This window comes from Aquarana catesbeiana, linkage group LG03 (genome assembly GCF_042186555.1).
Source record: "Aquarana catesbeiana isolate 2022-GZ linkage group LG03, ASM4218655v1, whole genome shotgun sequence".
Classification (NCBI taxonomy): domain Eukaryota; kingdom Metazoa; phylum Chordata; class Amphibia; order Anura; family Ranidae; genus Aquarana; species Aquarana catesbeiana.
This window is the reverse complement of record NC_133326.1, coordinates 277359627-277386214: the sequence shown is the minus strand read 5'-3', so window position 1 is coordinate 277386214 and position 26588 is coordinate 277359627. Positions and strand designations below refer to the sequence as shown.

The 26588-nt window shown below is 43.4% G+C and overlaps 1 protein-coding gene across 1 annotated transcript in view; it reads right to left on the bottom strand.

The window, feature by feature from the left end:
- LEMD3 (LEM domain containing 3) overlaps positions 1-26588 on the bottom strand; it is an 89211-nt gene that overhangs the window by 18666 nt on the left and 43957 nt on the right. The window contains exons 6-8 of the mRNA XM_073620127.1: positions 18804-18946; positions 15296-15397; positions 9104-9206 (exon numbers count right to left, since the gene is read on the bottom strand). Of these exons, the coding sequence (XP_073476228.1) occupies positions 9104-9206; positions 15296-15397; positions 18804-18946 (348 nt within the window). The remainder of the gene's footprint in view (positions 1-9103; positions 9207-15295; positions 15398-18803; positions 18947-26588) is intronic.

Here is a 26588-nt window from a genome sequence, read left to right as displayed (position 1 = left end):
GTCCAGCGGACTCAATGTCCGCTGGCCACCTGCGATCGCTCCAGGGACGGGCAGAATGGGGATCTGTCAGTGTAAACAAACAGACCCTCGTTCTGTCAGGGGAGTAGAGCGAGATCTGCTGTTCCTAGTGATTAGCAACAGTGATCTCTCTCTTCCAATCAGCCCAGCCCCCAAACAGTTAGAAATACCTCCCTAGGGAACACTAAACCTCTTGATCCCCCTAGTGTTAACCCCTTCCCTGTCAGTGACATTTATACAGTAATCTGTGGCTATTTTTAGATCTGATTGCTGTATGTCAATGGTCCCAAAAAAGGGTCCAATCTGTCCGCCGCAAAGTCGCAGTTCCGCAAAAAAAAAAAGCCATAAATTTATCCCCTATTTTGTAGATGTGATAACTTTCGCGCAAACCAATCAATATACAGCAATTGCGATTTTTATTTTTTTTTTTACCAAAAATATGTAGCCGAATACATATCGGCCTAAATGGGAGGTAGAAATTCATTTTAACATTTTTCTGTTGAATGACCCTATTTTGGAAAGTAGACACCCCAGGCTATTTGCTGAGAGGCATGGTGAGTATTTTGCAGCTCTCATTTGTTTTTGAAAATGAAGACAAGAAAAAAAATTTTTTTCTTTTTTTCAAAACTTTGTGACAAAAAGTGAGGTCTGCAAAATACTCACTATACCTCTCAAATAGCTTGGGGTGTCTACTTTCCAAAATGGGGTCATTGGGGGGGGGGGGTTTGTGCCACCTGGGCATTCCATGGCCTCCGAAACTGATAGGCAGTGAAGAGTGAAATCAAAAATTTACGCCCTTAGAAAGCCTGAAGGTGGGGCTTGGTTTTCGGGGTCCCGTACGTGGCTAGGCTCCCAAAAAGTCTCACACATGTGGTATCCCCGTATCAGGAGAAGCAACAGAATGTATTTTGGGGTGCATGTTTGAGCAATATATCATTTAGTGACAACTTTGTGCAAAAAAAAAAAAAAAAAAGTGTCTTTTCCCCGTAACTTGTGTCACAATATAAAAAATTTTCCATGGACTCGACATGCCTCTCAGAAAATAGCTTGGGGTGTCTACTTTCCAAAACTGGGTCATTTGGGGGGGTTCTGAACTGTCCTGGCATTTTATGCACAACATTTAGAAGCTTATGTCACACATCACCCACTCTAACCACTTGAAGACAAAGCCTTTTCTGACACTTTGTTTACATGAAAAAATTATTTGTTTTTGCAAGAAAATTACTTTGAATCCCCAAACATTTTTTTTTTTAAAGCAAATGCCCTACAGATTAAAATGGTGGGTGTTTCATTTTTTCACACAGTATTTGCGCAGCGATTTTTCAAACTTTTTTTGGAGAAAAAACACTTTAAATTTTAATGCACTAAAAACACGCTATATTGCCCAAATGTTTGATGAAATAAAAAAGATGATCTTAGGCCGAGTACATGGATACCAAACACTACATGCTTTAAAATTGCGCACAAACGTGCAGTGGCGACAAATTACATACATTTTTAAAAGCCTTTTAAAAAGGGGGGGGGTTTGCTTTTTTTTTTTTCCTTATTTTTTTGCTTTTTTATCTTATTTTTAAACTGTTCCTTTCTTTTTTTAATCATTTTTATTGTTATCTCAGGGAATGTAAATATCCCCTATGATAGCAATAGGTATGATAGCCTAGATCTCTCCTCTGCCTGCCCTCAAAGCATCTGACCGCACCAAGATCGGTGTGATAAAATGCTTTCCCAATGGCGCTGTTTATATCCGGTGAAATCTAAGTCATGAAATGCTCGTAGCTTCCGGTTTCTTAGGCCATAGAGATGTTTGGACCCACTCTGGTCTCTGATCAGCTCTATGGTCAGCTGGCTGAATCACCGGCTGCATTCTCAGGTTCCCTGTTGGGACAGGAGAGCCAGAGAAAAACATGGAAGACGGTGGGGGGGTGCGCATTCCCTCCCACTGCTTGTAAAAGCAGTCTAAAAGGCTAATTAGCCGCTAGGATTGCTTTTACATGAAAGCCGACCGCTGGCTGAAAAAGAAAGATACCAAGATGATACTTAAACCTGCAGGCATCATTCTGGTATAACCACTCAAAGTCCAGCAACATACCAGTACGTTGCTGTGGGCTGAACGAAAAAAAGATTGATTGGTGGGTATGCCCACCATTAGAATACCTCCCTTCATCCACCCACTTCTAATGATGGGCATACATGCATCATTTATATATGTCGAAGCATGGGGGCATCTGCCCCAAAAGTTAGGAGCAAATCGCTCCTCTGCCCCTGCTGCCCCCATGCTTCGGCATATATCACCTCCGCTGGAGTCACAGCTTTATATATCGTGGGAGCAAACGCTGTTGCTGTCAAGATAAAAGAGAGAGAGAGAGAGAGAGAGAGAGAGAGAGAGAGAGAGAGAGAGAGAGAGAGAGAGAATAATAAAACGACAACTTTTTTATTTTATATATTTTTTTACCTAACTTTTATAACTGTAACCGGTTCCAGGTTCGGGTCTCAAAATGCGATGGCATCTTGGGAGACCCTGTGAAAGTGTGCCTAGTCTGTGCAATGCTGTATCCTACGCTAATACTCACCTAGTGTATAGTAGCGTTCAAAACATTCACCAATGCAAAGACCAGGATTATCAGGACAGGAGGGACAATAATAGCTGGTGTCACGCCTATATCTGCGCTTGCTGCGGACACAACATCTTTTTTGGGGGGGTTCGTTGGGTAGGGGTACTCGGGAGGACAAAGAAAATGCCTCTCATGCAGCTGACTGCATTTGGTTGGGGATGTGAATGGGGGAAGTATGGGTGCTGCAGAAATGGTGGGTTCCCAATTAGGATTGGCGACTGCAGCAGGAAGGGCATTATGGGCACGACGGGCCTGTGTTTGTCTTCTTGGTGGCAGCGTGACACTACTTGTGCTTTCCACCTCACCAGCTTGAACTGCACTTATGGGACTCGCCACGTCACCAAGTGTTACTGCAGTGCTGGTTTGACTACGACCGAGGTGTACTAGGCCGCTGGTGCTTGCCAGTTCACCAAAACGCTACCAAAAAAACTGTTAGTGATCGCAGGGATCAGGCCTGACTCTGCAAACGCTGCAGTTATGTGTTTTGTAAGTGACAGTGATCGATCGATACTGCACTTGGGTGGGCTGGGCGGAGGGGCAAAACGCAGGTGCTAGCAGGTATCTGGGCTGATCCCGCTAACACTGCGTTTTTGGGAACCCTAAACTGCTGGGGACGCTAGTATAGATCTGATCAGATATTGATCCATTCAGATACTATACCACTAAGGGAGGTGTAGGCTGCGTGCGTGGGTGTTAGCGGTACTGGCGTTAACCTGACGCTGCCTGGGGTGACGCAGACCCTGTCTGACCCTAAAAAACAAGTTATATCACCGCCGGGCGATCAGGGGGCTAAACCTTTATTAGGTAATAAACGGTGGGTGTCCCGACACTATAAAAAATAAAAACTAACCAGTGTCACCCGTAACAGTTATACGGTGATCACTGATGAAAGGGCTAACTAGGGGGCAATCAAGGGGTTAAAACCTTTATCAGGTAGTGTATGGGGGTCCCTGACGCTATAAAACGCTGATGGCGAACCAATATATTTACCTCCCAAACTAGCGTCACCAGTGACACTAATACAGTGATGTTATATAACGCCCTCCCAGGATGGGAGATCCCTCCTGTGGACGTCATTTGACTATGGGCTGGGAAGGAAGTGGTTAAGATAAAAAGCCTTGTGCGTGCAGCAGCCCCCCTAATACTTACCTGAACCCCATCTCGGTCCAGCAACATGCACAAGTGCCTCGCTTCTGATTGGATGAGACAGCAGTTGCACCATTGGCTCCTGCTGCTGTCAAAGTCAGCCGAGAGAGAGAGAGAGAGAGAGAGAGAGAGAGAGAGAGAGAGAGAGAGAGAGAGAGAGAGAGAGAGAGAGAGAGAGAGAGAGAGAGAGAGAGAGAGAGAGAGAGAGAGAGAGAGAGAGAGAGAGAGAGAGAGAGAGAGAGAGAGAGAGAGAGAGAGAGAGAGAGAGAGAGAGAGAGAGAGGCGGGGCCAAACCACAGCTGTGGCTCTATTGCCCCCATAGCAAGCTAACTGCTGTGGGGGCACTCGGCAGGAGGGAGGGGCCAGGAGCTCCGGCGAGGGACCCAAGAAGAGGAGGATCCAAGCTTCTCTGTGCAAAATCACAGCACAGAGCAGGCAATTAGATAATGTTTGTTATTTTCAAACAAACAAAAAATAAAACAAAACAAAAAAAAAAAAAAAAAAAACTTAGTAGTATCACTTGAACCCTCAAGCCCCAACATTGTAGGTCACCAGCTAAGGAAGCACAGAAGGCATTTTTACTAGGAGAACCAGTGAGGGCAATAGGAAGACCCTCAGCACCATACATAGTAAAGTACCCAGACCTTCCCAGAAGTTCCTGTATGGACTCCAAAAGGTGGCCAAAGGAGGTCTGGTCAGTACACTGACTCACAGAAGGATACCCTGACAAGGTATGCACCAGACAGAACCGTTAAGCGCGCTGGGAAGGCCCCACCCCAACCAGAGTCTGCAAAGTAGCGTGAAGAACTTCTTGATTCAAAGGAATTGTGTGATATGGACTAGCCCAGACACAGAAGGGGAGGCTAAAGGTGACTGAAAACGCACTAGAGAAGAGAGTCCTTTAAAGCAGTAGCAAAGCAATCAGACATACCATGAAGCCCAAAAGGTAAGGAGGGGTACATTTGTTAAGGGAGAGAGCAGAGTTCCACCAGACAAGGACCTCTTTAGGTAGAGCCCAAGCTGACCCCCCTTCACCCATTAGTCAACCAGTTACCAGTTTTCGATCCAGAGGAGGCCATCTCCAACCAAATCGGCAGGTTTAAGTTTCCTAAAAGAGTGCAGATTCCTAAGTTCTCCCAAGTTTTATAATGGAGATGCTAGCAGAAGGCACTAAAGCAGATGAAAGGTATACTGCTTAGGAACAGATACTTCTGGGGAATGTTGAATGAGCAGAACCTTGCCAGCCAAAAAAATTAAAAAGATTTGCTTGGGAGAGGGGATAAGATTGATGATTAGCAAATTGCTTTTTAAGGAGGGGGTGGATGAGAGAGATCAAGTGTGGAATTACCTTCAAAAGGTCTGTCCAGCAAGGAACCAGAGGTCTCAGTGGGGGAAATTCAGGCCAGACCGAGTAGCTACACCCTTAGTTGATGAGAACCATTGAGAGACAGTTGAGGCAGAGTTCAGGGATTTAACCCGATACAGCTACAGTGGGTGACCTAAGCAGCCAAACACTGGGGAAATACACTGCCCAGGGACCCAGCTCAATGAACAGCCCCCCCCCCCCCCCCATTGAAGTGGGGCTGCACTCATGCAAAAATACTACCAGAAGGATTTGAAGACTTCTGGCTGCAAACCATGTAGTCTGAGTGACTATCAGGCTCTGGAAGTCCATCTACAACTGTAGAAGATGAAGGATCAGGCCCAACATTACGTCTCTCAAAGAACAGAGTCAGACATATTACTGCCATCCCAGTCTCCAGACTTGTGTCAATCGTTTAATCAACCAAGGGCCTGCCTTGGCGGAAGGAATCCATCAATTCTGACAAGGTTTGGCAAATTAACTACTTGCCGACAGTATACTGTCTATAAATGGCCTGGACTTCAGGCGGTTAAAACCAAAATTTTTCAGCGACCAGCTCTTCAATAAAATTACTTTATGGTTTGGGGATGTACATGTAGTGACTGGGCACAACACTTATGCTGTGTCGCAAACCATTTAAACAATTACTTCTGTTTAGTCTTCTAAGAAATAAATGACAAGTTGGGAATCATATTGGTTCTAGTAACGACTGTTCATTTTCTGGATTTCTAGAGACAGAGGCAGCAGGGGAACTGGCTTGGTTAAAGCAAGCAATGGGTCCTGATTAAGGATGAGCTCAGACGTGTTCGCAAACAGCACGTGCAGAGCCCGCCAGGAAGTCGGCACTGCACAGGGCTAATGACAAGCAGTGAGACATTGTCCCGATGCGCGGCTGCACAGATCAGGAAATATCTCACAGCTTGTGATTAGCGCTGTGCAGACTTTCTGGCAGGCTCTGCACGTGCTGTTTGCGAACACACCTGAGCTCATCCTTAGTTCTGATAGTATTCATCACAGAGTTCTAACAGAACTTTGAGATATAGTTGTTGGACCATTAACTGATTAACCACTTCAGCTCCAAAAGATTAACCTCCCTTCATGACCAGGCCATTTTTCGATACAGCACTGTGTTATTTTAAAAACTGACAATTGGGCAGTTGTGCGACGCTGTGCACAAATAAAATTGAAGTTTTTTACCCCCACAAATAGAGGTTCCTTTCCGTGGCATTTGATCACCTCTGCGTTTTTTTATTTTTTGCACTATAAAAAAATAAAAAGTAAATAAAATTTCTTCATCAGTTTAGGCCAATATGTAATCTGCTACAGGTTTGTAGTTTAAAAAAAAAAAAAAAAAATCCCAATATGCACATATTGATTGTAGATGCTATAACTTTTGCGCAAACCAAACTATGGGATATTAAGGATTTTTTTTTAAATCTTTACTAGTAATGTCAGCAATCAGTGACTTAGAGGGGCTGCGACATTGCAGCGGACAAAATGGGTCACTTTTTTGGGGACCAGTGACGCCAATAAAAATATGCACCGTCACTGTACTGACACTTGGCAGGGAAGGGGTTAACATCAGCGGAGCTCAAAAAGTTAAGTGTCCCCTTCACTGTGGGAAGACAGATCCGTGTTTCGGCTTAGCAAAAACAGGATCTGTATTCCCTTGTCACAGAACGGCAATCTACCTTTGTTTAAAAAGGCAGACCACCATTCTGCCTCTGGTGGGATTGATTGGCGGGTGCGCCGGGCCCACTGATTGGCTCCCGCTGTGTCCAATTGCAGCGGTAACTGGTCACCGCTGGCACGCAATCGCTGTAGACCCAGAAGTGCGAGATCACATACCTGTATGTGATTTTGCGCAGAAGAGCCGGCGCCTTGCCGTATATGTATAAGGAGGAGCAATGATCACTTAAAACCGACAACTTGCTGGACCCAAAGCAACATGGCTTTACTAAAGGCAGACCAGGTCAAACTAATCTGATTTTTGTGACTAGATTACCAATGTTTTGGGCCAGGGTGGTGCTGTGGACATTGTCCATCTTGATTTCAGCCAGGCATTTGATACAATTCCACATAATGATCTATGACAAAAGTTGTAAAGGCTAGAACCCATGGGTGGTTCAGTGGATATACAGTTGGCTAAAGGATAGATACCAGAGTGTGGTTGTAAGAAGGATTCATGCAGAGACCAATAACTAGTGGTGTACCAAAAGGCTGTGTACTAGGTCCTGTTCCATTTAATATCTTTTTTAAAGTGATATAACTAAATATTTGTTGGGCATCTTTTTTGTGATACCACCAAGGTGTTAAACAGGGTTGGCATCCCTGGAGGTGTCTAATGGAATTGCTGGAAGATTGGTCAAAGCAGTGGAAATTTCACTTCAAGGTTTCTAAATGTAAAATACTACATCTGAGGAAAAAAAACCAATCCCTTCAGAGCTGGCTCACACTAGTTGCAATCCAGTGTTTATTCAGCATCAAGAGCCGGTTCACACAGAAACACATGCAGTTCTACAGTGCAATTTCAGCTAGTTTTCAATGCATCAAAAGTAAAACGCATATATTACTTTTGAAAATTGACCGCAACCTTATCGCACTGTACATCTGTACCATGTGATCCGGTGTGGGCAAATGTACTGCATTTGTGACCTACGTTTGGGGTGTCACTAACCGAATATCGATACCCGATGCAGATTGCAACCGCACACTACAACGTGGTGTGGGAAACGCATGGAACGCAGGTTTCAAGCGCCACTTTCTGATATGAACAGGCCTCAAAAACACATAGCCAGTGTTTAACATGTATTTCAATGACACTAGTTCACAACAATGCAGTGTGTTCCAGTGCAGTCAACAAAAGTAGAATGTTGCATTTTTTTCTGTATGGAACGCATCTGGAAAGAGGAAATATGCAATACACACAAAGCACACATGTCCTCAGGGAGGGGAATGCAATAGAACACATCAAACACCTGCATGCAGAAATGCATCCAGAATGCAAAGTTGTGGTGTGAACCGGCCCAGAAAAAGTACAATTTTGGGGATACAGTGTCAGCCAGCACTACCGAGGAAAAAGAATCGGGGGTCCTCATTTCAGATTACTGTAAAATTAACAGTGTGGCCATGTAGTGGGAAAATGAAGAAGAAGAAAAAAAAATTATAGGATGAATCATTAGAAGGATCACCAGATTACTTCTACAGATCTTTAGTGAGACCTCATTTAGAATATTTTGTCCAGTTCTGGGGACCTCACTTACAAAAAAAATATTGATAAGATTGAATGAGTCCAGGAACAGGCATCAGAAAAGGGGAGGGTGGCATGACCACAAGCTAGCAGGAATAAAGTTCAAAACTAATCTTAGAAAGTGTAAACACAAAAAAACACACAAACCTCTAAGATTAGTTTTGAACTTTCCTCCTGCTAGTTATTTAATGAAGAAAAACACACTACACACAATAGTTAGCTTAATTTTTTTGTACAATGTGAAAGATGGCACGCAGAGTAAATAGATACCCAACATGTCACGCTTTAAAATTGTGCACGCTTGTGGAATGGCGACAAACTACAGTACTTAATCTCCATAGGCGTCGCTTTAAACACCTTTACAGGTTACCTGTTTAAAGCTAGAGGTCTAGTGCTAGAATTATTGCCCTATCGTTTGTGGTAATACCTCACGTGTGGTTCGAATACTGTTTACATATGGGACTTACGTATGTAATCGCTTCTGCGCATGAGTATGGAGGGATGGAGCGCTTTTAAAAAAAAAAAAAAAAAAAAAAAACACACACATGGTCCTTTTTATTTTTTAATCACTTTTATTCCTATACTATTACAAGGACAGAGATCGTCAGCCATGATCCCGGTAAACCACTTGCAAACCGCAACGTTTTACGGTCAGCTTTCAACCAATTTGCACGTTATAAAACTTTTTTTTTTGGCAAAAATAGTACTACTAACCGATCACAAGCTGGTATCAACGAGTCTCTCACATGTGGGATTGGTGTGTATGGATCAAGCTCTTTGTTTTCTTGACAAGCTTCACCATGACTTTTCAAAACATCTAGAAAAACAATTTAAAATGCAAGCAGCCGATTATATACAATGATGCACATTATCTCTAGACAGCAGTCTCAGAATAACGACAATGCACAATAGCCCGTGGATTAGCTTTATCTCAGCATTAAGAACCTTGCCTGAGAACATTTACCTGAAGATTGCAGTTGTGAAGGTGTTAAGAAACTTAACAATATAGGTAATATCAGCTTTATGTAAATCTTTGCTTTTTAAAGCGGAGTTCCACCCAAATTTTGAATATCTGTATGTATTCTCTTCCTTGCCTAGTAGCTGACATGCCGTTTAAAAAAATTTAAATCGCCGTAATTACCTTTTATTTTTCTATTCTTCTTTGCACTTCCTAGTTCTCCTCCCGTGGGAGTAGGCGTGTTTCTAGCCTCTCCCAGACTCCTGGGAGCTAGTCTCAGGCTTCCCAGGATGCCACTGAGCATGTGCGGGAACGAGCGGTGAATACTGGGAGCACAGCATTCACCACATCCAGGAAATAAATGCTTGTGGGCTTCAAATGCCCACAATGAAGATGGAAACCGCCTGCAGTGAATAATATAAGTTATTCTTTCCGACGAAATCTGACACAGGCGGACATATTACACACAATATGTGAGTATGTAATGCTGAGAAGAAAAGTTTGTGAATGAACTCAAAAAAAAAAAAAAAAAAAAAGAAGATAGGTGGACCCCGCTTTAAACCATTTGCGTAATTTGTGATAAAAAACCCAGGAGAGCTTATAACACAAAGGCTCTGCTTCCTACTACTGCAGTTCTACATCAGGATTGTGCTTTATTGCTCATTCACAATGAAAAGACTGAATTTAACCTAGGGCTGAAACAACTAATCGATCATCAAAAATTTGATATTTTTTTTTTTTATCTACTCACCGTAAAATCCCTTTCTGAGTTTATTGACAGACACAGCACATTCTTGACCTTAGGGTTATATCACCACCTTCAGGAGTAGGACTAGGCAGGAAAAAAAAAAAAAACACAACGAACAAGCACAGCACCACCTAGGGGCGGTCCTAACAAGGTAGTAACCCCCAACTCAGCTACAGGCAGCTCAGTTTGTCACAAATGCAGTGCAAACACAACAGAAGGGGTGGGTGCTGTGTCCTTCAATGAAAGGGATTTTTTTTTTTTAAATCCAGTTTTCTCTTTTGTTCATTAACGGACGCGGCACTTCCATTCTTGACCGCAGGGACGTCCCAAAGCAGTGCCACAACGAGGGATGGGAACACAGAAAAAAGGAAAAATAACCTCCACCCAAACAGAACCCCCCGTAAGGGGAGCAAAAACCTCAGATGGCCGCCTGCAAAACTTTGTGGCCGAAGATGCACACTTAAGAAACAGACGCTTAATGTCGGAAGGCAGGAAGCACCAATTTCCCTGGTAGAATGTGCCGTGACAGGAAAGGGGGGCCGAAGAGACCGCCAGGCCCTTCCTCGGGCCATCCATCTTTACAAACAGTAAATCAGACTTCAGAAAAGGGAGCCTTAACCAACAGATACACAAGAGGAGAGAGCCCAAACCACAGGCAAGGAGTGCAAGGGGACCTCCTTGGGGTGAGACATCGAGGACACAAGGAAGGAAGGACAATGTCCTCGTTTAGAAACGGGAGAAACGAGGGATGCGGACGAAGCACTGCCTTATCCTTATGGAGAACCAAAATAGTGAGACTTGCACGACAAGGTCGCCAGCTCAGAAACTCGCAGACCAGACGTAATAGCCACTAGAAAGACAAACTTCTGAGAGCGCCAGTAAGGGGATGCCCCTAATGAGCTGATAATGCCCCCACGGCGCCACCAGCGCATCCGTCAAGGGATCCCTTGTTCTGGCTACGAATCTCTGCACCTTCCGATTGAGACGGGAAGCAAGATCCAAGTCCGGCGTTCCCCACCACAGGCTGAGACTAAACACCTCCAGATGCAGTGACTACGCCCCCCTGATTCAGCAACTGACGGCTGAGGTAGTCCGCTTGCCAGATTAATGCTCAGAACGTAGATGGCGGAGAGAGCCGGCACGTGAAGTTCTGCCCACCGCAGAATGCGAGAGACCTCAAGCACCGCTGCCGAGCTCGTCGTCCCCCTGGTAGTTGACTTAAAACCACCCCTGTGGCATGGTCCGACTGGATCCTGACCGGAAGACCGTGCAGCAGCTGCGTCTGAAATGGAGAGACATAAGTGTGATCAGGTTTACTCCAGAACGTTGATCGAGACTCTTCCGATGTCCAGCAGCCCTGGGACAATCAAGGGCCCAGAACTCTCCCTCCAGCCGGTCAGGCTGGCATCTGTCGTGATCACGGTCTACTGTAGGAGGGAGAAACAACCTCCCGGTCCTTAGGGCCGGAGACCGTAGGCGAGGCCCTGGTCAGATGGCCCACGCGGATCTGACAATCCAGAGATGCCGGGGATTTGTCCCATGTGGATAAGAGATCTCTCTGCAAGACCCGAGTGTGAAACTGGGCATATGGGACCGTCTCGAAGGTGGAAACTGCGAGGCCCAGCACCCACATGCAAAAACATAGATGACCACTTGCAGGACGGCAGCAACCGGAGAGTGAAGGGTCTGAAGTTTGATCGGCGGAAAAAGAAAAACCCTCGCCGAGTATTAACCCCAGCCATTGGAATACTGGGAGAGAGGGAGAGGGATCCGTGCTTGTACCAGGCGGAACGTCCAGCGCTAGAGGGCCAACAGAAGTCCCCCCACAAAACTACAAGAAAATGGCCGCACTTCCACAGACAGAGCCCGAAGCCAGTAATGCTAAAAGACTAAGGCAAAATGGGCGCCGCGGCTACGAGAAAAAATGGGCGCCGCGGCTACGAGAAAAAATGGGCGCCGCGGCTACGAGAAAAAATGGGCGCCGCGGCTACGAGAAAAAATGGGCGCCGCGGCTACGAGAAAAAATGGGCGGCGCGGCTACGAGAAAAAATGGGCGGCGCGGCTACGAGAAAAAATGGGCGCCGCGGCTACGAGAAAAAATGGGCGCCGCGGCTACGAGAAAAATGGGCGCCGCGGCTACGAGAAAAATGGGCGCCGCGGCGCCCAGCCCCAAACAAATGGCGGATGCTACACGCAGAGGACACCAGCTACTCCCTCCACACCTGGAGAGCACAGAGACCGCCCAGAGGGGACCCACAAAAGGTCAGGTAGGGGCCAAAACATCCACCTCGTGGTACCCAACCGACTCGGCGATGTCTTCCAGGCAGTGCAACAGGGGGGGGGAGGGAGAAGAGCAGATTCCACAGAACCAACCAGCCCAGGGAGTACCCAACTCCTCCAAACCGGGGAGCATGCACTTACCCATCCAGCAGGGATTGCGGGTCACACTCTCAAGACAAATCCACCTCCCGCCTAAAAACTGAGTGACTGTCAGCCACGGTGACACTGCGACCAAGACGTCAGGTGCCTGGTCATATGTGTCCCTGCGTGGCGTCTAGCCTGCCGGCCACCCCGGTCCAGGATGGGGCTCGTCACGGCCGACCCAGCGCGGAGCTCAGGTCTGCGTGCGCTCGGTGGTCAGGCTGGGGAGACTCCTGGGATCTATGATAGTCAGCCAGTCAACCAGCCCAGCAGTTGATTGCAGATGCAGATCAAAAATAGAACAAATAAAAAACCAAAAGGAACCACAGGTCCCAGCAGGAAGCCAGGTCCTTCTACACTAGGCAGAAAAAAACTGAGCTGCCTGTAGCAGAGTGGTGAGTTACTAACCGTAAGGACCACCCCTGGGCGATGCTGTGCCTTTTTTTCTGCCTAGTCCTACTCCTGAAGGTAGTGATATAACCCCAAGTTCAAAAATAGAAGTGCTTGTGTCCATCAATGAACGAAAGAGAAAGTTGTCAACTATTTTCAAAATCGATTAATCGGCCAGCCGATTCGTTGGCCTGCATACAGAATGCATCATTTACATATCAAGGAATACAGTGCAGCACACATACAGCTCAGTACACCATCCATGTCAGTAAGTGCCTGAGAACTTGTGAATGTGTGAGGAGCAATGCCTCATGGGACATGTAGTCCTGGGCAGGAAGTGAGTGGTTCTAAAGGCAAGTTTTTTTTCCCTTGCTATCGGGGCACTCTATACTATACTTTGCAGCTTGCTATTGGGGCACTCTGAAGGCAGGAGGAGCCAGAGGAGTCGGTGGGGGACCCTAGAGAGAATCAGGACTGCTCTGTGCAGAATCATTACACAGCCAATTTCAGTTTTTTTTTTTTTTTTTTAACCCCATGACAGGTGATACAAAAAAAAACAAAAAAACAAAAAAGCATGCTGCTATGTTTTTGTTGCTTTTTGCAGAAACAAACTACAGTTCCTTGAGTATTTGGAAAGGGTCAAGGGACTTTTTTTGCTTCAATAGACTTCAATGGAAAAGCTGCAGAAAAATCATGTAGTGCGTTTTTGCAGCAATTTGCATTTTTCAATCTGCCCAACAAATTGGAAAAAAAAAAAAAAAAAAAAAAAAAAAAAACCACACGCAAACTGCAGCAAAATTGCATGTGCAAAAATGCAAAACGCACAGCAAAAAGCATTGCAGAAACGGATCAAAAGCAAACTGCATAGGTGTGAACCAAGCCTTATGCTGGCCATACACGTATCGATTTTCAGACGAGATTATTAATATGATAAATCTTTGTACATTCACTGAACGAAAGAATGTCATTTGAAAATTTCACTTGCTTTTAACATTGTTTTAAAATGAATGTCATTTCTGAACGAAAACCACGTACACCGTCTGAAAATTCCTTTGAGCAAGAAGTTTTCTATTCTACTCCTTCGAATTTTCCCATCACTAAATTATACGCCACACTTTAAAGGTTATTATCCGATCAAAACAATATTCGTGCCAACTAATAGATAATGAAAATAATCGTTAGTTGCAGCCCTAAATTAACTTATAAAATACAAAGATTAAAAAAAAGGCGCACCCTATGAAGCTTATAGTGCATTCCAACCATTAAGGGGAGAGAAAAGTTATTGCAAAGAAATAGCATTCCTTAAAGTGGCCAATTTAAAATTCTTCATAATTGAAAATAAAAGCAGCAAACATGTAAAAAAATTATGAAAAACATATAAAAAATTAGGACTGCAACAGTAACCCAAAATATGTACAACATACTATACAGTACTTTTCCCTGTAATAAATGTAAACACCTTTAACCATTTTGATACAGGGAACTTTAACCCCCTTCCTTTCAGTTTTCAGTGTTGTCGCACTTTGACAAATGTCGCGGTCATGCAACACCGTACCCATATAAAAACAAATTTTCTGCCCAAAAAAAAAAAAAAAAAAAAATTCTTTGTTACAAAACTTTGTAAATAGGGTTTCTCCTTCACCGACGGGCCACGGATTGGCATCCCTGGTGGGTACTGCTGATGGGTCTACAGTGCACTAACCAATGCGCCGATTATCAGCGCAGACCTCCATCAGGAGAGCCGCTAATCGGCTCGGCTCTACTTGCGCTCTGTCAGCACGAATTCAGGAAAAGCCAATAACCGGCACTTCCTGATCACATGGTAAAGAGCCTACATCATAGGCTCTTTCACGAGATCGGTGATGCGATGTGTCAGCCTGACATCGCGCATGAGTGGCTTATCCTGATGGATGTTATATGATGTCCAGTCAGGGTATTGAAACCACCACCACCATCGGGCCATCATTCTGCTATAGGAGGGCGGGATGTGGTTAAGCAGAGAACAATGGTTACAATGGTTTGGTGCCACAATTTTCTTTTTACATGGGTGATTAAAAATAAACAAAAACACACACACAACAAACCAGGCAGATTGGAAACTGGGGGAGCAGTAAAACTGTGGCTAATCTAAAGTCCAAAATATTGTCGGAGGAGGCAGTTTACATGCCACAGAAAATTTAACACATCCTATTGAGTTCACAGGCGGCACTTTGGAGAAATAAAAACCTATAGGAGAAAAAAAAAAAAAAAAAAAAAAACAACCCTACAAATCCTAAAAACGTATTGAATGATTAGAAGTGGCCTGGTTATATATACTGTGTAGAATTGATGGGGGCCTTTGGTATATTTGACAACATCCAAAAGCTATTCAACCATATTTAGGGCTCACCTATAATTTTTATGACCAGGTCATACATTTGTTTAGTTTCTTCCTCCTCTTTTGCCCCACGATATTTCATATATCGAAAAACAGCCCAGACGGCAGCAATGCCTGCATAAAACAAATGTAAAAAATGTATATATTCGCCAAGAATTTACAGTCGATTACAACAGATTATTTTTGCAAATATCAAAAAGGCAAGATAGGTGACAGGCAGCCCTTTTCAAAAGAAAATCTCCTTTCCTTGCAGAAGTTTAGTGCCATGAAGGGCTGTGAAGAGTCAGAAAAACTATTATGCAGTACTTTTCCTCCATTTCTCCAGCCTCTACTAAAAACATGCAAGGACAGGAGACCCATCAGCTTAGAAAACTATATTGTCCAAGCATTATGCTGTCCTTTAAATACCTGAACAACCATTCATGTAGCCCAAAAATATCAAAAGGGTAGAGGTACAACGAATGGAAATTTTGGTGTCGAAACCGAAAATGCAGGATGCACCTGGCCAAATAGCGTCAATTTAAAATATCTATATCTATCTATCTACACATACATACACACATGCACTGCACGATTCTGGCCAAAATAAGAATCCCGATTTTTTTTTTTTTTGTTTAGAATAAAAAGATCACGATTCTCGCGATGTAAAATCTTTCACATTATACAAAAAAAAAATAAAAATTGGGCTAACTTTACTGGTTTATTTTTTATTTCAATTCATTAAAGTTATTTTCCATAAAAATTGCATTTGAAAGACCGCTGCACAAATACAGTGTGACATGAAATATTACAACCACCATTTTATGCTCTAGGGTCTCTACAAAAAATATTATATATAATGTTTGGGGGTTCCAAGTAATTTTCTAGCAAAAAATATTAACTTGAAACCAACAAAATGTCAGAAAAAGGTTTAGTGTTTAAACTTTCCTCATTTACACCGAAGTCTATTCCTTTGACAAATTGTTACAATATTTATACTTGGTTCCGCTGATAAAGAATGTTGTGATTCGGGAAATACTTTTGTGAAGATCGCAACGGGAAAAAAAAAAAAATTTTTATATTAAATTAGATATAGATATATCTAATTTTCTGGACTCCTGACCGACCCTTGCATCTTTCACCCAGTGCTGCACTGATGTTTCTGGATTCTGAGTCATTGGGAAAGCAAAAGAATTGTCAAAGGATCTGCGGGAAAAGGCAGTTGAACTGTACAAAACAGGAAAGGGATATAAAAAGATATCCAAGGAATTGAGAATGCCAATCAGCAGTGTTCAAACTGTAATCAAGAAGTGGAAAATGAGGGGTTCTGTTGAAACCAAACCATGGTCAGGTAGACCAACTAAAATTTCAGCCACAACTGACAGGAAAATTGTTCGGGATGAAAAGAAAAACACACAAATAACTTCAGGTGAAATACAGGACTCTGAAAACGTGGTGTGGCAGTTTCAAAATGCACAATAAGGAGGCACTTGAAGAAAGATGGGCTGCATGGTCGAGTCGCCAGAAGAAAGCCATTACTACGTAAATGCCACAAAGTATCCAGCTTACAATACGCCAAAAAGCAGAGACAAACCTCAAACCTTCTAGCACAAAGTTGGAGTGATGAGACCAAAACTGAGCATTTTGGCCACAACCATCAATGCAACATTTGGAGAGGAGTCAACAAGGCCTATGATGAAAGGTACGGAGGTAGATCGCTGATGTTTTGGGGATGTGTGAGCTACAAAAAAGGCACAGGAAATTTGGTCAAAATTGTTGGCAAGATGAATGCAGTATGTTATCAAAAAAATACTGGAGGAACATTTGCATTCATGAGCCGGGAAGCTGCGCATAGGACGTACTCTGACATACCAGCATGACAAAACAAGGCCAAGTAACTGTCATTGGCTGCAGTAGAATAAACTGAAGGTTCTGGAGTGGCCATCTCAGTTTCCCGATTTCAATATCATTGAGCCACTCTGGGAAGATCTTAAAACGTGCAGTTTATGCAAGACAGCCCAGGAACTGGAGGCTTTTTGCCAATAGGAATGGGCAGCTTTACCATCCAAGAAGATAAAGGGCCTCATCCAAAAATACCACAAAAGACTTCAAGCTGTCATTGATGTTAAATGGGGCAATACACGGTATTAAGAACTGGGGTATGTAAAATTTTGATCATGGTCATTTGGGTAGTTTGTTGCCATTATGATTCAAAAAGAGTAAACACGGTTGATAATAAATGGCTTCAGCCAAGCACTAACCATAAGTGAAAGAAAAGTTTGTGTTATCATTCATAGTCTCTGAAAAATGGCCAAGAAATCAAATTATGCTAGGGTATGTAAACTTATGAGCACAACTGTATATCCATCTATATATAAAAAAAAAATATATATGACTAATTTATATCATGAATTTAAATGAATATTAATGTATTGTTGGCCGTTAGCGGCACCTTTAGCGCAAGAAAAATGCATCCCTTTAAATTCTATGTAGGTCTTCACTTTTTTGGAGTCACTATTAGCAGCTTTTTCTTTATCGGCAAAATGCAGAACATACCATTTTCGCCCGATATGTTTCGGCCGCCAAAATTTCGGTGCATCTCTACAAAAAGGCACTCATGGGCATAAAATATGCAGATAGCATCAATGGAAAAAAACAATAAAAATCTCCATTTGGGGGGGACCCACCACCACACAACTATTTAAGTATTCAATCGGAACTAAATAGGTATACTCAAGGATGCAAGAACATTTGTGTATGCGTAAAACTAAAAAAAGGTGCTTAAAAAACAATAATGGTTAGTGTAGTCATTTAAAAGATAGCGAACAAATGAAAATAATTGTACTTGCATATAATGGAGCTTTCAGTAAGCACCAACATAAACAACCTTTCTATTTGTTCACCGCTCCGATTTGCCTTCCAATAGCCAGATATGATGCAGATGTCCCCAATCGGGTGTGATGTCAATCGTGGCGACTGCGCAGCCTCAATGCTTTGCGCTTGTACTGCCTCATCAGGAAGCTTTAAATTACCTACACCATATTAGCCCCGCTCTCTCCATTACTTATTTATGGTACTATGAAGCGGAGCAAACTTATTGGTCTTGGTGGAATTAAATTAAATCCATATTAAGAGGGGAGACACACCTTGGAAAATGGCACCCGTGGAATAATCCTATTAAGAGATTAAAACATTTGAGGACGAATTGGATCTGGTGAGCGAGAATCTGTCCTCACTGTGGTGGAGCACTATTTGGCAAGCTGATGTGAGCACTGGTTCTGATGCAAGCATAGCGATTGGGACACTTGGAAGATATACTTTTTTTATTGACTTATGGTGGTTTACTCAATTCTAAATGTGCAAAGGAATTGTTTTTATATAAGAGTAGCGCCATTCCCTTTATTATTTGTTGTTAAGGCGAATGTTTCACTTTTAAAAAAGGGGCAGTTGCTTTTTTTCACTTATCACCGAGTGTTATTTATTTAAAGCGTAAAAAGGGCGCTTAACGCAATACAATTATAAGTGAACGGAAGAGACTTACCAAGAGGTAAAAGTGACAGCCTGTAGGCTACAGTAATAACTGCACGTCGAATGCGACATAGAAAGGACATCTGTGGGCGTGTGGATTCCAAGTACTTTACACTGGTGAAATTTAAGTGATCATCTTCTAAGTCTCCAGAACACCTATTCAAAAGTAAACCATTAATAAAAACATTTGGAAACATTCATAAAGCACAAAAAAAGTTGCATTCAAAACGTTACATTCATAGTATAAACCCAAACACCTTTACAAATCCGATTGCTTCTCTAACTGCTGTATATAAAAGAAGGGAGTAGGAGTGTAGAAGCATAGCATATTTCCAGTGAGTGACTAGTTAAGAGTTATTATTCCAGTGTTTGCATTTATGCAACTTTTAAAAAAAGGATTATGCTTCTATATTAATGTTATTGTAATGCACTGTCCAGCCAACTTTCTGCCAGTATCTCTGAACAGGCCCTCAATTAAAAAGCTGGAAGAATAATTTATGGAGCGTACTGATCAGCGTGCTCAAAGTCCACTGAAAACTATAAGTCTGCCTACAGCTGTGGAAGACGGGACTTGTAGTTCATGCTTTTACAAATCTCTGAATGAATGGCGTGGCTGTCAAATATAGAAAAAAAAAAAAAAAAAAAAAAAGTGTAAGGGGGTGAGATTGGGTGGTTGAGTCAGCCCAATTGACTCTTCCTACTCCCAACATGCCTTAAGCTGGCCATAGATGAAAAGTCTTAGGTAAATTCATACAAAAATGCTCAGATCATGTAATTTGGAAGATTTTGTTTGCCTTTAACATTTGATTTTGGAATGAATGACATGAACGAATGTCTAACAGTGTATGTGGGTTTCATTCGGTAAAGGAACATTTTCCATCCTGCTTCAATTTTGTCACTACAGTCAAAAACGAATGTTGATTTGACCCACTGATTAGAATAATGAACTCTTAGAACATTTTTCCTAAAGAATATTCATTCAAAAATTGTGGGCAGCTTAAGTATTGTGGAAAAGCAGTACCAAGAGCATGATCATAGACAGAGGGGTGGGACCTGTGTTAGTCAATGAAAACCATTTACAGCAAGTAAAAAAAGAGTCCGCTTTATTCACTAGTCATTGTGGGATATGGGAAGGCTGTGGAGGCATCCAAAAGCAGTCCAACTGAGGGGTGGGCAACAGCAACAGAACACTAACAGGCACGAAAAGCAGAACAAGGAACTGCCTGCAGCTTAAAACCCCATCAGAAAAACTTTGCCCCTGAAGTTGGCATCAAACTAGGCCTGAACTAATCCCTGGAGGGGGGGGGGGAAAAAAAAAAAAAAAAAAAAAAAAAAAGTAGAATGAGAAGCAATTCCCCCTCGACTCAGCCTTTCTGACAGAAGCAGTGGTTGCAAGGTAAACCTCACACCATATGAGATATATCTAGGCAATGGAAGAACTTCTAATGAATTGGTGCAGAACAGAGCTGAAGATAGATATCCTGCTAAGGCAGTGGTTCTCAACCTGGGGGTAGGGACCCCCTTGGGGGTCGAATGACGATTTGCCAGGGGTCACCCAATCCTGGGCTGTTCCTGAAGCCCGCAGCTTTCTCCCAGCCTTTTCGCAGCCTCCCAGCAGGGCTGTCCCTGGAGCCTGTGGCCGCCCACTCAGCCTCGTCGCAGCCGCCCATTCAGTTCATGGCATGGCTGGGGGGGCAGAGACTAGAGGTCAGCTGACTGGTAAGGAAAGTGAAGTGGGAGGGGCTGGAGGATGGAGAGAGATGAAAGGGAGAGAAAGGAGATCAAAGAGAAAGAGTGGTACATCCTAAAATGTACCATACCTGATTTTAATATTGTACGAGTGGAAGGGACTCAGGGAGCGCTAAATGTCCGTGTCCTTGGGTGCTGACAACCCACGCTACAAAAATGTTACTGTTAGGGGTCCCCGCAGCTTGGGAAATTTTATCTAGGGGTCACTGCACTAGAGGGGTTGAGAACCACTGTGCTAAGGTGACAGGCCAAAACTATTAGACTAGAAGAAAACTCCGGGCGTCAACACCACCTAGTCCTTGGGTAAGGCCGAAAAGGGTTCGTAGTAGGAGAAGGCTGCCAGCTCAGACACTCACTTCACTAAGAAGGCAACAAGGAATACCACAACCTTGTAAGTGAGAATAGGGAGGGGAATATCCACAAATTGATTCAAAAAGGGTGGCATTTTAAAATGCCAAAATATACAAAAAAACTTGATCTCACACACACACATTCTGAATGAGACAACTCATTCAGAGTACCACATTTACATTGCAAATAAGGCCTCTTTCAGACCGTTCAGGTCCGCCTAATAAACTGACAGGCGGACCTGAACGGACCCTCCATAGATCTCTATGGAGAGTCTGATGTCAGCGGTGACATGTCAGCTGACATTCGACCCGCTCCAAAAAAAAGCGTAGCGGAGGAAAAACCTACTTTTCCCATCCGTTTTCGGATCGGGTGACAACGGACTCTACGGTCATCATCCGATCCCCCATAGGGGAGGGCGGCGCTCTGACAGGTCCGTCGAAGAAAAAAAAAAAAAAAAAAAAAACACTCTGCGCCACTAGTTACATATATAACTTAATAAGAAATGCAAATACAAAAAAGCTGCTCTCCTAGAAAAGTGAATAGAACACTTTGAATTTGTGGATGAGTATATAGGAAGCGCTAAAAATATTAGACATATGAAAAAAAACATAAAAATTATACAAAAATAATGTGAATGGTTATAACATGTATAATCACAGTAAAAAATTCTACTCAATAGTGAGACCTTAAAGGTGAAAACAAAATTAATATGTTGGCAAACACCAAATGTGAGCAGATGAATGGGCTTCTTACCAGATATATTTGACTTCTTTAACCACTTCCCACCCGGCCTATAGCAGACTGACGGCCGGGGCGGTGGTTCCGTTATCCTGACTGGGCGTCATATGACGTCCAGCAGGATAGCATGCCACCACGCCATCGTGGCGGAGCGGTGTGTTACCCTGACACACCGCTACGCCGATCTTGGGCCTCCGTGTCCAATCACGATGCCAATAGGAAGAGCCGTTGATCGGCTTTTTCTCACTCGCGTCTGACAGGCTTGCAGCCCCAGTGCCGGGTCTGGCACTTTAAGTAAGGAGCCATTGGGCAATTGTTTAATGATATTTTAATAAACGTTATTACGCTACGGATATTCTTTGATTATTTTTGCATATCCTGCCTTACACTCTGAGGGGAGGTTTCCTGTGCATCTCTCAGCTTCTACAAATGCCAGCAGGCATTATTATATTTGACTTTTCATTAAAGAAGTCAAATACATCTGGTAAGCAGCCCATTCATCTGCTCACGTTGGGTGTAATTTGTGTGGTGAAGGACTGGTCACTATTCCACTCAATGCAAGTCCTGCAACTAAGATCACCATTTCAACACATCTTGGATTTGAACTAATGCTTTTTATGTTTGGTTTTGGAACCATTTCCTTTGAAGCACGCAGTTTGCCAACATATTCATTTTTTTTTCACCTTTAAGGACTCACTATTGAGTAGAATCTTTTGCTGTGGTTATACACATTATAACCATTCACATTATTTTTGTATAATTGTTATGTTTTTTTCATAGGTCTAATATTTTTTTAGCGCTTCCTATATACTCATCCACCACATTTACCTTGGCCAGTCCAGAGCTTTGGGAATGACCTGAATGCCATGCCCTCCATCTTGATCCTATAAAGGAGGATTTTCAGGGAAAATCAGAGGATTTACTCTTCCCATTAGTGGATACTTGTATCTGGAGACAAACAGTCTCCTTTGTTGATCAACTAGCACCTCCCAATGACAGGTGATAGAATATCTCCAGGTCTAAGGGCTGCCAGTGGAGGAAGCCTGCCTGCCTGCCCCCACTGTCAATGCCTGCTATGTAAATGCCAGAGAAAGCTGGAATGTGTAGTTCTGTACAGGACAAGATCCACTTTACCTTATTCTACTTTACTACTACTATCTACTTTATTCATGAAAGACAGAAGTTGTCAGACAAACCTGATTTCTTTTTACGAAGAGGTAAGTAAAACCTTGGACAGAGGAGTGGCTGTGGACGTGGTATACTTGGATTTTGCAAAAGCATGCGACACAGTTCCCCACACGCGGCTCATGTGTAAGATAAAAGTCTACAAGCTTGGAAATATATCAGTTGGTAAATGGATAGAAAACTGTCTAAAAGACAGAATTCAGAGAGTAGTGGTTAATGATTCTTACTCTGAATGGTCTAAGGTTATCAGTGGTGTACCCCAAGGTTCAGTACTGGGACCCTTACTTTTTAATATCTTTATAAAAGGATATTGGGTCTGGGATTGAAAGTAACATTTCTGTCTTTGGAGATGACACCAAGCTATGCAGTGGAATAACGTCCTTACAGGATGTCTCCAATTTACAAGCCGACCTCACTGACTAATTGGGAGACTATGTGGCAGATGAGGTTTAATGTTGAGAAATGTAAAGTTATGCAGTTGGGGGCTAAGAATATGCATGCATCATACATGCTAGGGGGAGTACAACTGGGGGAATCCGTAGTGGAGAAGGATCTGGGGGTTTTGGTAGATCATAAGCTCAATAATAGCATGCAATGCCAAGCTGCGGTTTCCAAAGCGAGCAAAGTCCTTTCTTGTATTAAGAGAGGTATGGACTCCAGAGAGAGGAGATATAATTTTGCCCCTGTTCAAATCATTAGTAAGACCTCATCTGGAATTGCAGTTCAGTTTTGGGCACCAGTTCCCAAAAAGGATATCGGGGAACTGGAGAAAGTGCAGAGAATGGCAACCAAACTGATAAAAAGCATGGAGGAGCTCAGCTATGAGGAAAGATTCGAGAAACTGAATGTATTCACTCGAGAAGAGAATAAGGGGGGATATGATCAACATGTTCAAATATATAAGGGGTCCATATAGTGAACTTGGTATTGAGCGTTTCTCTTTACGGTCAACCCAGAGGACACGGGGGCACTCTTTACATCTAGAGGAAGAGAGATTTCATCTCCAAATACGCAAAGGTTTCTTCACAGTAAGAGCTGTGAAAATGTGGAATAGACTCCTGCCAGAGATGGTTCTGGCCAGCTCAGTAGATTGCTTTAAGAAAGGCATGGATACTTTCCTAAATGTACATAATATAACTGGGTACTAACATTTATAAGTAAAGTTGATCCAGGGAAAATCCGATTGCCTCTTGGGGGATCAGGAAGGAATTTTTTCCCCTGCTGTAGCAAATTGGAGCATGCTCTGCTGGGGTTTTTTGCCTTCCTCTGGATCAACAGAGTATAAAATTAGGTATATTGGATTGTGCGATATTTATTTTATTTAGGGTTTTTAAAGTTGAACTGGATGGACTTGTGTCTTTTTTCAACCTGACTAACTAGGTAACTATGTAACCGCTTGCCGTGGCAAGACTTCTGGATCCCCAGACTGTTGATGCCTGAGTGAACCCGATCAGCTGCCCCCCCAGTAAGTATGTTCAGCACTGCAGGGAAAACCAAAATCTCCTGACATTCCAGGATGTTGGAGACCAGACTCATCGAGTGTCCAACTCTCCTGCACTGACAGGTAACCAGGACTCCAACGCTCAATGGAGTGACACCACTCACCAGGTTCTTCCAATAGATTGGAACATTTTTCCAACTCCAGAGCAGGATTAATGAACCATCAAGCCAGAGACAGACCAACTTGAGTCACAATCACCAGGATGCTGTGTTGTAGGAGTCTGAAGTACAACTGGGCAAAGGGGACTACAATGAAGGATGCTAAAATGGGAAGAGTGGGGTGTACGCCTCTGGCTGAGCTTGAAGTGTGTCAAGGATTAGACCTAAATAAATACTCTAAGCAATGAGTCTGTTCCAACACAGACTTCTGAAGATTCAGAAACATCACAGTCAGGGCTACATTGTTAACCTGTGTTGACTGTTCCCTCAGCAGGAGGATAACCAATGGAGATTTTCTAATCTAGGAGCACAGCAGCCAGCACCAAGGTGTAAAAGAAATCCTGAATAGCAGAGCCAAAAACTAAATTGCAAGGGGCTTAGAACAAAGAAAATGCTGCTGTAAATATGTGTAAATACAGATATGGTGTCCATGCAAAGCAGACATGACAAAAAGGTGGAACAATCGGTGCAACACCCTGACCAAGGAGTGATATGCAAGAGGTCTCTGAAACAGCATGGTCAAAGCAGAGATCTGGCCCTTAAAAAGGTACCTCAAGTCAGACTGAAGAAATGTTAAAATGTGTCCCATGGCATGCTGTTGGGGGGGGGGGGTGAAACTTACAAGCGCCACTTATAGATGAAATGAACCTCCCATGTACGATAGTGCACTTTCTTGGAGATCAACTTTCCAGCCTTGAACAGTTTAGGAATCAGAATCAGTACTGCCCCTACCCCTCAGGACTTAAGCTTAAACCACCAGATTGTCAAAGCTAGCATCTAAAGCACGATGGTAGATCAGGCCCTGCAAGAGCAAGTTTGGCTGATCTGCAAGAGCTTATGGCTCTTCTGCCAAGAGATTTACAATGTCTATGTGCAGGACAGTGAAGTTAGGCACAAATCAGGGAAAACTGAATCTCAGGAGTCACCAGGTCATACTCCACAACATCTCCAAAACATCTGAGGATCTCTAGTTCTGTTTCAATAGTTTTTATTGTTTTAGTAAAACAGTAAAGAACAGTTGGTAGAGTAGCGAACAACCCTCGCTTGCTCGAATTGTGACAGATAAATCGGTAAACAGGTGGAGCTTAGTACAGTTCAAAGAAGACCCGACTCGCAGGTTGGGTCTGCTATGTGGGCCCCCCCAACACAATTTAACTAAAATATAAGGCAGGACAGTAACCATTACTAATATATCGGAAGAACGCTTGAATTACATGAGGTCTGCGATGCAGGAAGGTGCTGAGCAGACCAATGTCTTAGTGCGGTCTGCAGAAGAGGAAGCTGTGGTGTGGCAAAGAAAGGCTGGAGTTTTTCAGTGCCGCTCCAGGCAATTCACTGGGTGGAAGGCAGCACTGACAAAAAGCATGGTATATCCACAAGTAATAAACAGATGAATTTACAGATGAATGTAAACAACCAGGAGCAGCGGCTGCTAGCCATCATTGACTGTGGAGAAGCCGAACCTGTGGAGTCTGCCATGCATGGAGGGAGAAAAGGCCTGGATGTACCACCGCAGGGGAATGTGGTTATGCAGGAATGCCTTCTTCCTCAGACTTTCCACTGCTCCGCCCTCCAGGGAAGTGACCTGGGAAGTAGGTGGGCGGCTGGCCATGCCTTTTCTCTCGACCCTCAGAGCTCTCATCCCCCCTAAATTGTCTTTGTTGTGTGTGCAGAGAGGCTAAACACTTGTTAGCTAGCGTCTGGACACAGGAGCAGTCATTACTCCCTGTGCTGCCTGCTGGGAGAGGAGCCTGCTGCTGACTGGTTCATGAAAAAACTCAACTTTTAATCTTGTGCTGCCCTAAGAGCTGGTTGAGGTACTAATTAGGATCCCAGTGTTAACCCCTGTACTGCCTGCAAGGGAGATAAGCCCCCTGGTTGGCTAATCAGTTAAACCCTATACTGCCTATGTGCTATACAGCCTGTTAGGCAAGACAGAGCCCCATGGTTAAACCCTGGGCTGCCTTGTAATTGTGAAATGGGATACAGCTAGGGCCGAAACAACTAATCGATTAATCGACAACTAATCGATTATGAAATTAATCGATTACTATTTTCATAATCGATTAATCGGCCAGTAACATAATGGGTTTAAAAAAGTTAAAATTAGCTCTAC